This window comes from Callorhinus ursinus, unplaced genomic scaffold, assembly GCF_003265705.2.
Source record: "Callorhinus ursinus isolate GAN/ISIS: 27379988/994484 unplaced genomic scaffold, GSC_fseal_2.0 scaffold4, whole genome shotgun sequence".
NCBI classification, from domain to species: domain Eukaryota; kingdom Metazoa; phylum Chordata; class Mammalia; order Carnivora; family Otariidae; genus Callorhinus; species Callorhinus ursinus.
Window position 1 is genome coordinate 136339718 of NW_027397066.1, and position 12189 is coordinate 136351906.

At 32.4% G+C, this 12189-nt stretch overlaps 1 protein-coding gene across 2 annotated transcripts in view; it reads right to left on the reverse strand.

The window, feature by feature from the left end:
- FSTL5 (follistatin like 5) overlaps nt 1–12189 on the reverse strand; it is a 747693-nt gene that overhangs the window by 109510 nt on the left and 625994 nt on the right. For both annotated transcript variants that reach the window (XM_025873977.2, XM_025873976.2), the window contains exon 11: nt 6605–6631. In XM_025873977.2, coding sequence (XP_025729762.1) covers nt 6605–6631 — 27 coding nt within the window. The remainder of the gene's footprint in view (nt 1–6604; nt 6632–12189) is intronic.

The following is a 12189-nucleotide window of genomic DNA, read 5'->3' on the forward strand; positions in this document are numbered from 1 at the left end:
ACCTCACTATTGTACCATAGGAAAGTTATTCAGTCTATGTCATAATTTCCCCATCTCAAGTTTGGAGATAATAATTATACTTATGTCATACAGCTATTGTAAGAATCAAATTTGTTGGGGAAAGTAAAACATTTAGCAGAGTGACTGGAACATAGTAAAATTTCAAAAAATGGTACTGTCGCTATTTTTATGGCAGACATTATCTCTTCTCTTTAAACATTAATAAAAATTGGTGAAATGGTATATAACCAGATTTTGATTTCTGTTTCCATTTTTTCCTCAAATCTATACTGTGAGATATACTACTACATTTCAGTTTTCTATGATATCAAATTCTATGAATCTATGAGCCTGATAAAAGATCAACTTCATTTCCTAGTAGGCAATTCTCATAGTTAATCCTTTCAGGGGGTCTGCAAAGTCAAAACTATTTTCGTAATAATACTAAGGTGTCATTTGATTTTTCTCTCTCATTCTCACAAATTAGATTCTTCCAAATGTTTTAGAGTGTACCTTTTGACAGGCTACATGACATATGATGTAATGAGTGATAGCACAACTATTTAGTGCAGAAGCAGATATAGGCACCCAGCATCTTCTATTCAGTCAGACATTAAAAAGATTTGCAAAATGAAAAACAACGTATCTTCATTTTTTTAAAATATAGCCTTAAAACTGTGTTATTTATGGGTACTTATAATGAATCTATTATGGTTATTTTCAATAAATTAATAAAATATCTTTAATGTTTCTGTTTTATTTCTAATATGGTAAATATTGGTGGATAGGAGTAACCCAGATAAACAAAAGCTTTTGAGTTCTCAATAATTTTGAAGAATGCAAAGTGGTTCTGAGTCCCAAAAAGTTTAATAACCATGTAGGTTTCAATTACAGTTGTCTCTTCATTCATGCATTGTATTGCAGGATATTACAAATGTCCCTAGCTGTAGTTAAAAGCTTCACCACTCTCGTCACAGTAAAGATCGGCAATATATGCAGCCTCTAGTTTCTTTTTCATCCCCCAGTGAAGATAGACACATGTACTTTGTCTTTTCAGGGTCGATTGTTAATCTAATGGAGTACAGTGGCTCCAGAAAGTGATCCATAATTTGTTTGTTCCTTGTGAGTTTTCTTTTTGCTTTTTCTTTCTCTACAGAGAAAGGACACAAGCAAGAATTACTTGCATTCTTGTAAGAGGGAAGTATTTCCCAGAGGATTTTCTAATCAATACTGCACCTTTAAATAAGTGAAATGGGCTGAGAAAAAAATAGATGCAATGCACATGTCTGTCTCAATCCTTAGGATTGCTGCTCATGAATAACAGCATATCGTGATAATATAATGATATTATTTCTTATATATAGCATATATATTACATCATTTATATCAATGATAAAATGTGGTTAATTTCTAATTACAGGATGGACAACAATAACAAAAGATAGTCAATAATGAAAGATATTTTGTGGTGATATTTGTCTTCCTCTGATTTAAATTGCTATTGCTTTAGGATTTAAGTTATGGTCAAGAGCAAATTATAATCATGAGAGGCAGTGATTTGGTAACCAATGAAAGATAATTCAATAAGTTTTAGTGTTATAAAGTCCTTCATTAGTTGATTTTATTCTTTTCACTTTTGTGTTTCTCATCTTGAATAACTTAGCGGGGAAAGATTGTTGGTTCATGAATATTCCCATGTTTTGTAACTTTGTCTTTGGAAATAAAAACTTATTTACACACAAAGTAGCATCATTTCACTGCACCTCAAAAAGACCTTTATATTATGTTCAACTAAAATAAAACTATTTCATTCTTGCTAGAAAGTGAGTGTTTGTATCAAGCTCTTTATCAGCCACTATTAATCCAGCAACTAGGTGCTATTTGCCTGGTCAGAGTGATGTTATCTAAAATCAGTCCATTTGATGGGCGCCTGGGTGGCTCAGTTGGTTAAGCGACTGCCTTCGGCTCAGGTCATGATCCTGGAGTCCCAGGATCAAGTCCCACATTGGGCTCCCTGCTCAGCAGGGAGTCTGCTTCTCCCTCTGACCCTCTTCCCTCTTGTGCTATCTCTCATTCTCTCTCTCTCAAATAAATAAATAAAATCTTTAAAAATAAATAAATAAATAAAATCAGTCCATTTGAGTCAGTATACCATTTCCTGAACTTCCAAAGATCTGCTGAAAAGGCTGAGTGCAAATCTGCATGATTAATTTCATATTTAACGATTAACATAGCAAAGGTTATAATAGAGTATTTGTGCTATATAATTAATGTTAGTTGGGGTCATATATTTAATTATATATGTACTCATGTGTATAAATGTATGTATGTATACATCTAGCATATATATACATATATCTGCAAATGGGTATATGTCATCAGATCACAATTTTGATTTGAAAACCTTTTTAATGAAAGAATATAAAACACTAAAAAGTTTAGGTTGAGGTTAGTATTTAAAGCAACGATAGTGGACTGGCTAATGAAAATACCGAGAACTTGATCACGATTTAATTGGCATCATGTACTGATTGTTAGAAGGCATGGTCTCTACATCTCCATAATGCTATGACTTTCTAAGCTTAATGCATTCAGGAGCCTTAACGCTCTGAAAATTTTTTCATTTTAAATAATTCATCAATATTACCGTGAAGCAGTAATCTGGTCCTGAGAATCTCAGCATTTCTTTTCTCCAAAATAAATTTGAGAAGCTTATGGAACTTACAAAGGTGGTATATATTAGTCTGTATTTCCCAACCTCCCTTGCAAGTATAATAGTCTAGCCAGTGAAATGTGAGTAATTTCAGGCTGAAGAACTTAAAAACTGACTTGCTTGCCATATTCCCTTCCCCCACTTTCGTGACATTATAGGTCACAAAGCTAATCAGATTACGGTGTAACATATAATCTTTGTTGTAAGATTTCCCTGTAATTTCTTTTTTTTTAAAGATTTATTTATTTATTTTGAGAGAGTGAGAATGAGAGAGAGAGAGATAGTACATGAAACGGGGGAGAGTTAGAGGGAGAAGCAGGCTCCTTGCTGAGCAGGGAGCCTGATGCGGGACTCGATTGCGGGACTCCAGGATCATGACCTGAGCCGAAGGCAGGCACTTCACCGACTGAGCCACCCAGGCGCCCCAGATTTCCCTGTAATTTCCATTTGCATTTTATTGGTAGGTGTCAATGAGCCTGACTAATATAGTGATTTACATGAATCGTTTCTATATTTTCATGTGAATAGATTCATAAATATTTACAAGGAATAGAAGGGACATTCAATTTTTATAAACATAGAAATTATTTGTTTGGCTTTCAAAGCATTAGATGTCATATCCATTCAGTTTTTCCTGAAGTAATCTTTATTCAATATTGATCCTATATTCATCAAAATAATTCCATGTTATAACAAATTTAGGAAATACTATACTATTAGTGAACCACCTTACATCTCTCCTTTGAGCTTGAACTTAGCATATTCAAGTTAAGATTAATTCATCAATGAGTAAAATGGCTTAAAGTTCTTTATTTTAGTGCTTATCCAAATCAAAACATGTATTATTAAGACCATAAAATATATTCCTAAACTGTTGTCAACTAAATAAACTTTAAGATGTACTTTATTAGATTATATTTTATTACAAGATCATAAAAAATATTGTAGAAGGAAACCAAACAGTGGATCTTCTAATGTATATTTTCAAATCATATAGTAAAATTAGTTATCAATAAGAATGATTAAGACTTTAACTTACTAGATCAAAATTTTCTTTAGGGACAATATTCCTATCTTTATATTTCCAGTATTTTCAAAGTGTTTTGCATTTAATAGGCTCTTTAAAATATTTGTCAATAAATGAGTGACATATTTCCTCTTTTAACAATGTCTTTCTGCACTCCTGCAAACCGCAATGATGACTGGAAAATAACTGGAAGAAGAACGCAGAGAAGTAGAGGACTCTGTGTTTCAAGCTTAAATATCCATGAGATTCCGAAGATAATACATATTAAATTAGTAAAATCAATTTAGGTTACAAAGTCCTGATTAAGCTAGATCCTGATGCTCATGTTTAAAAAATAATTCTTCAGTTAAACAAAATTTTATGGTTTTAATAATTGCTTATAAGTACAATGACATTATGAGAAGTTTATCATTTTTAACTATCTTTCCAATATTTGTCTTTGAATGCCTGAAATTGGAATTTCCCAGTTGGTTCTCTCTGGGATAAATTTCTCTTGGCCATGGTAAAGAGGCAAGCATGCAAAGAGAAAACATTACTACGGTGGAAATGACAATAGATCTTGGAATTATGTAGTTCGTATTTGTTATTATTCTATCCTTTAAAAATAAAGGTAAAAAAAGTTTTTGGAAGTTTTAGTTAGCTATTATTTTAATTACTTTTTATGAAATAATTGTATACACTGTTAGGATTCGGTGATTCCTCAAGCTGGTCTATTATCTCTGGCCACCACTACTATTATTACATGCAATCATTTCTAATTGTAATGCCTTGCCAATAACTGTGGCATTGTAAAAAATAATTTACAGATGCTTATGAATTTAAATCAGGCATATTGTTTTCTCAAGTCTATTATGTTAAATCTTGTTTATTCTAAGAAACAACAAAGGACCCTGATGACAATTGCACATGAAATAAAAGATTTAAAAACTTTACCCCCCCAAAAATAAAAACTTTACCCAAAGGTAATTATTATATATGTCTTAAAACTATCTGCAAAATATACTAAATAACTATTATTTCTCAAGGACATATTCTCTGTCAAACAAAGTTATGAAGAGTAAGAAAATCATTGATTGATGGAGAATAATTATTGAGAGCATACATGTTAAAAAACCTAACTGAAGAACATTTTAAATAGATAAAAATGGTTTCATATAATGAATATCAGGGTGATTTTAATTAATCTGGAGGTCTCATATTTTTAAAAGTAGCCTGAAGAGGGGCGCCTGGGTGGCTCAGTCGTTAAGCGTCTGCCTTCGGCTCAGGTCATGATCCTGGGGTTCTGGGATGGAGCCCCGCATCAGGCTCCCTGCTCTGCGGGAAGCATGCTTCTCCCTCTCCCACTCCGCCTGCTTGTGTTCCCTCTCTCACTGTCTCTCTCTGTCAAATAAATAAATAAAATCTAAAAAAAACAACCACATTAAAAGTAGTCTGAAGAATATGATATTATTATTACATATTAAAATTATAATAATGTTCATGGTTGCTAGTCAAATTATAAGAAAATGTTGTTTTACATACTTTAAGGACATTTACATATCACAATTTTATAAGGAAAGTGTCAACTGTATTTCAAGCAATGTGTTAGAAAAATCTGGCTCAGAAAGGTAAAATAACACATCCAGTTTTTACCAGCAATTAACCAGCAAAGCCAGAACTGTGCTACCTGATCTCTGACTACTTAGGTTTTGTTCTTTCTATTATGATGATAACATGAAATCAATTTTTAAAATGCCCAGAGATATATTTGTTTAATCTCAAGAGGGAAGAGATATAAAGAAATGTTGTTTAATAGATATATTAATGTTAGTTTTAGTAATGACTACATTTGTATGTTCAAATGTGAAATATCTTAAGTGGAATAAAATGAGAAGGCATAGTCACACCAGAATCTCTTTAGTAAACCAGACCTTGAAGAAGCCTATACAAAAGATTTCAGAAGCAACAAATATCAAGGGGGGAAAATGGTGGTGTGCCTCATCATTGAGAACAAAACTGAGATGCTTCAATTCGCAAATTACTTGAAACTTATGAGACAAGGCCCTCACAGGTGGCAGGGACTCCAGTTCATATGGGAAACTATAATCAGGGAGGAGAAAGTTTATCTAGAATGGATTAGGAGGCAATATTTTGGTCATTGTTTAGCAGAACTATAATGACGACTTATTGCATTTTGCTCCTAAAAATTTAACTAAAGCACGTGAGTACCTGGTCAAACACATTCTTCCCAGTCTTTACGAATAAAAATAATAATAATAATAACAATAACAAATGGAAGTGGACACTGTTTATAGAGTGTAGCCTATATTTAAGGAACTGGTAGTAGCCCTACTGATTATAAACAACTATCCTTATTTTTCAGATAAGAAAATTGGGACATAAAGAGGCCTTTGGTTATAGAGCTGTGGAGACCAGATTTGAATCTAGATCTTTCAAGTTTACAACCCACTTTCTTAAATAATTTATTACATTCCCTTGTAAGGCAATGTTTTTTATAATTTTTTTCTAATCTAAATCAGGGTTTATAGGAAAGTTATGTTTAAGTTTTCTTTTATTTCTTTGACTTAATTTTAAATTCTTAAAAGCATTTCAATATATTATAATGTACTTCATTTATATGGTTATATATCATATATATGGTTATATATCATATATATGGTTATATATCAATAATAAATCAAACTGATAAAGAGTAATAAATATTTCTAATGGTATCAGGTTTACAAAAGAATACCTATTTATAATAAAACAAAAATATTTAGTCAACATAAAAATGAATAAGGTAATTATTAAAATTGATAGTCAATAAATCCATTAAAAATTAAGCAAAATAATCACAATATAAAAATAATGGAATTTAGTACCTTCTTCTCTCCATAATATGTTAGCTACTGCAGCATGTTAAAGGAAAGAGGAGAGAAAGAAAAATGAGTAAAGAGAGATTCAGTTGCATAATAATATAAATAACTATTAAAAGAGGTCACAATCTCTAGGATAGAACATGTACATAAAAGTGGTGATGGTGAATTCAAAAAAACTACTTTGAATTAACAAAACAGTAAAATGCTGTACTAGTTAATAATGCTCTTTTCATTTCTTGAAATTGCCAATTCTTAGGAATAAAGATTTTGTTAATAAACAAAGAACATTTTATGCATCACTGGAAAGAAGGGGATATTTAGGTTATGTTATTAAAATACATCTTTAGAACAAACATTGGTAGTTAAAACTATTTATTTAAGATAGTATAGTTAAAAGTTGTTAACTGAAAAAATTATATTTTAAAAATTCTTGGTAATCACAATATGTAATATTCCTACATAATATGCAATATCCTGAGCAAGAAGAGTTCTTTTAATAAAGGATTTGAACACAGATGTAGTTTATTTTTAAGTAATATATGTTTTCACTTTTTAAACCAGACAGAATGACATATATCCAAATATATCTTGGTTAGTTCAATGCACAATAATGATTCATAGTAAATTGTTTCTGGACAATAGGTATATTACATACTATATAGAAATTAAATCAATAGAGTTAAAATATTGAGATAGAAATAAAGAAAAAAATACCAATTAGAAATATTCTCAGAGAAATGTCTACCTCCATTATTAAATCAAAGTTGCCCAAATTCTGTGTTTTCACAGCAAAATAATATGTCAAAAGAAAATGTACTTGATGTAAAATCGTATACACATCTAAATATTCCCCGAATATTTTAACCATATTAAAGCATAATCACTTTTTTTAAGCTGAACCTCCCCCACCCATGAATGTAGCAAAGCCAAGACTATACTCCAGCACTCCTAGTTGGAGGCTGAAGGCCCAAGTCATCCAGTTTCAAAACCTGCTAAACATTTTAAAAATAAATTTTTGTAAAATAACATTCATCCCTTCAGGACATTTTGTGGTGCTGTTCTTGTTGTCTACAGTGTTCTTGAAATGAATATGAAAATGATAGGTCTATTTGCAAGGAGAGGACACAGACCTCAGTTATCAGCAGTTAACCTCGATCTGGAAGTAGATGATCCTGCTCTTTAAGTTTCATCAGAATGTCAATAGTAGTCACAGTGCCTATGTCATTCACTTCATTTCATCACATAGGCATTTTATCATCTCACATCATCACAAGAAGAAAGGTGAGTACGGTACAATGAGAGACCATATTCACATAACTTTTATTACAGTATATTATTATAATTATTTTATTATTAGTGACTATTGTCAACCTTGTACTGTAATTTAATTTATAAATTAAATTTTATCATAGGTATGTGTGTATAAGAAAAAAACAACATATATGGAGTGTAGTACTATAGGCAGCTTCAGACATCCACTGGGGGTCTTGGAACATATTCTCTGAATAAGGGGGAACTACTCTATTCAGAGAAATTTAAATAATTGAGTATATTTGAAGAACAAAACTGATAGAAGCTGAGGCCAGAGATTTTTTCCATGAGTAGATCAAGAAAGTTTTTTGTACACAATGCAGAGGAGATTAAATTTTCTTCTGTAGGTTCAGGAAAGGCTGAGCCATGATTAGATTTACCTTGTTTTTTCCTGGTTTATATAAAAAAATGTAACTAGATATATGTTTCATCATATCTCCATTCATTTGCTCAGTGAGTACTGACTGAGTGCCTAACATGTGTCAGACATTGCATTCAGTGATACAATACACAGATTCCCGGGGCCCAAACTCTCTGTTAATAGAGTTTATAATCTAGTTGAGGAAAAAATAAAAATAAAAACACTATTCACAAAATGACAGAGAAAAATTTTTAAATTACACATTTAATGGTTTATGAAAGAGAGGAACAGTATTGTGAATGCTTTTAGCAGGTGGATTAAACAAAGGGAAATACTGAAAGTGAAAGATGCAAGATGAGTAAGAGTGAAGCAAGTGAGGACTGTAAGAATAAGGTTTCTAGAGAAAAGAAAAAGCCTGCACAAACCCTAGTGGCATATCAAAGCACTGCTAGTTTAAAGGAGTAAGGACAGAGATATTTTCAAGATAGGCAATCATTTAGGAGAAAGTACCAAAAAATACGTGGTTTGTGATATTAACATCCAACAAGATAAAATTCAAAGCACTGCATATTGAGTTTAATATTATATAAACTAAGAACATAATATTAAAATATGAAGCAAAAGCTGTTAGGACTGGAAACAAAATTGATAAATATACACTTGTATTCTATTTCTTTAACTCATCACTCTCAGTATTTGAAAAATTAAGAGAAAAAAGGCCAAGTTTCAATAATATAATTATTAAGACTGAATAAGTATTTTCATAGTGAATATTGTACTATACGAACAGAATGTTGAACTCTACAAATAAAAGTGTTTTGTTCAGATTTTCTGGAAAAATTTTCAAGAGTGCTCCCAAAGTAAACTAGAAAATGAAAAGTCTCTATATTGTAGGTATGTTTCAATCAGCATAAATAGTTTAGACATTTTCAGACAAGGATAAAACAAATATGAAAATCCGTGAGAATATTTAAACACAAAAATTCTTCCATAAATTAAATATTTTTTTTTAAAAAATCAAATATGGCAGCACCTAGGTGGTACAGTCGGGTAATGTTTTACTCTTGGTTTTGGCTCTGATCTTGGGGTTGTGAGATGGAGCCCCATATTGGGCTCTGCACTCAGCACAGAGTCTCCTTGAGATTCTCTCCCTCTCCCTCTACTCCCCCCCCACTGATCTCTCTCTCTCTAAAATAAATTTTAAAAACTTTAAAAATAAATAAATAAATAATAAAATATGATTACAATTAATATGAGACAACAAAAAATGAATATTCAATATGTGGACCCAAAGAGTTTTGGCTAAGAGATAATACACAGACTTAACTGATGCATTATTAAGCAAAATAGAAAGAGGGAAAAAGACAATGAGAGAGAAAGCAGAAATGGAAGCAGAACCAGGAGGAAGAAAAAAGGGAAAGAAATGGGGAGACAACGAAGATAGAAGGAATGATTGTAGCTTTGATTTTAAATTAATGTAGATTTTTTTTGTAGTTTCAAGTTTTTATTAAAATTACAGTTAGTTAACATGTTGTGTAATATTAGTTTCAGGAGTAGAATTCAGTGATTCATCACTTTAATGTAGAATTTTTGCTAATAAATTTGATAATCTGGATTTCACTAAAAAAATCCAAGGAAATATAAATATCCAAACTGAAATAAAGAAAAAAATTAAATAAAAATAACCATGGTACTGATTGAAACATTTTTCATTTAAATTCAGTTAATTAACATATAGTGTATTATTAGTTTCAGAGGTAGAGTTCAGTGATTCATCAGTCGTATATAACACCCAGTGCTCATTACATCACATGCCCTCCTTAATGTCTTTCACCAGCTATCCTATCCCCCCACTACCCTCTCCTCCAGCAACCCTGTTTGTTTCCTATGATTAAGAGTCTCTTATGGTTTGTCTCCCTCTCTGATTGTGTCTTGTTTTATTTCTTCCTCCCTTCCCCTATAATCCTGTTTTGTCTCTTAAATTCAAAATATGAGTGAGAGCATATGATAACTGTCTTTCTCTGATTGACTTATTTCTCTAGCATAATACCCTTTAGTTCCATTCATGTCGTTGCAAGTGGCAGGATTTCTTTTGTTGATGGCTAAGTAGTATTCTGTTGTGTGTGTGTGTGTGTGTATGTATATATATATATACCACATCTTCTTTATCCATGAATCTGTTGAAGGGTATCTTGGCTCTTTCCATGGTTTGGCTCTTGTGGACTTTGCTGCTGTATACATTGGGGTGCAGGGGCCCCTCTGGATCAGTACATCTGTATCTTTGGGGTAAATCCCTAGTAGTGTAATTGCTGGGTCATAGTGTAGCTCTATTTTTAACTTTTTGAGGAACCTCTGTACTGTTTTCCAAAGTGGCTGCACCAGCTTGCATTCCCACCAACAGCATAAGAAGGTTCCCCTTTCTCTGCATCCTTGCCAACACTTGCTTTTTCCCATCTTGTTAATTTTGGCCATTCTAACTGGTGTAAGGTGGTATCTCATTGTAGTTTGGGTTTGTATTTCCCTGATGCTGAATGATATTGAGCATTTTTTCATGTGTCTGTTGGCCATTTGTATGTATTCTTTGGGTGTGTATTTTTTCTGCCCATTTCTTGATTGGATCATTTGTTCTTTGGGTGTTGAATTTGGTAAGTTCTTTATAGATTTTGGAAACTAGCCCTTTATCTGATATGTCATTTGCAAATATCTTCTCCCATTCTGTCGGTTGTCTTTTGGTTTTGTTGACTGTTTCCTTTGCTGTGCAAAAGCTTTTTATCTTGATGAAATCCCAATAGTTCATTTTTGCCCTTGCTTCCCTGGCCTTTGGCAATGTGTTAGGAAGAAGTTGCTGTGGCTGAGGTCGAAGAGGTTGCTGCCTGTGTTCTCTTCTAAGATTGTGATGGATTCCTGTTTCACATTTAGGTCTTTCATCCATTTTGAGTCTATTTTTGTCTATGGTGCAAGAAAATGGTCCAATTTCATTCTTCTGCATGTGGCAATCCAATTTTCCCAATGCCATTTTTTTGCAGAGACTGTCTTTTTCCATTGGATATTCTTTCCTGCTTTGTTGAAGATTAGTTGACCATAGAGTTGAGGGTCCACAATGGGTTCTCTATTCTGTTCTATTGATCTACGTGTTTATTTTTGTGCCAGTATGATACCGTCTTCACGACTACAACTTTGTAATAGAGCTTGAAGTCCAGGGTTGTGATGCTACCAGCTTTGGTTTTCTTTTTCAACATTCTTTTAACTATCCAGGGTTTTTTTCTGATTCCATACAAATTTTAGGATTATTTGTTCCAGCTCTGTGAAAAAAAAAAAAGTTGATGTAATTTTGATAGGGATTGCATTGAATGTACAGATTGCTCTAGGTAGCATGGACATTTTATCAATATTTGTTCTTCTAATCCATGAGCTTGGAACATTTTTCCATTTCTCTGTGTCTTCCTCAATTTCTTTCATGAGCATTCTATAGTTTTCTGAGTACAGATCTTTTGCCTCTTTGGTTAAGTTTATTTCTAGGTATCTTATGGGTTTTGGTGCAACTACAAATGGGATTGAATCTTTAATTTTTCTTTCTTCTGTCTCATTGTCAGTGTATAGAAATGCAATGGATTTCTGTGCATTGATTTTATATCCTGCAACTTTGCTGAACTATTGAAGGAGTTCTAGCAATTTTGGGGTGGAGTCCCTTGGGTTTTCTACATAGAGTATCATGTCATCTGCAAAGAGTGAGAGTTTGACTTCTTCGTTGATTCAGATGCCTTTTTGTTGTTGTTGTGTCTAATTGCTGAGGCTAAGACTTCTAGTACTATGTTGAAAAACAGTGGTGAGAGTAGACATCCTTGTCCTCAGGGGAAAAGCTCTCATTTTTTCCCCATTAAGAATGATATTTGCGGTCGGCTTTTCATAGATGGTT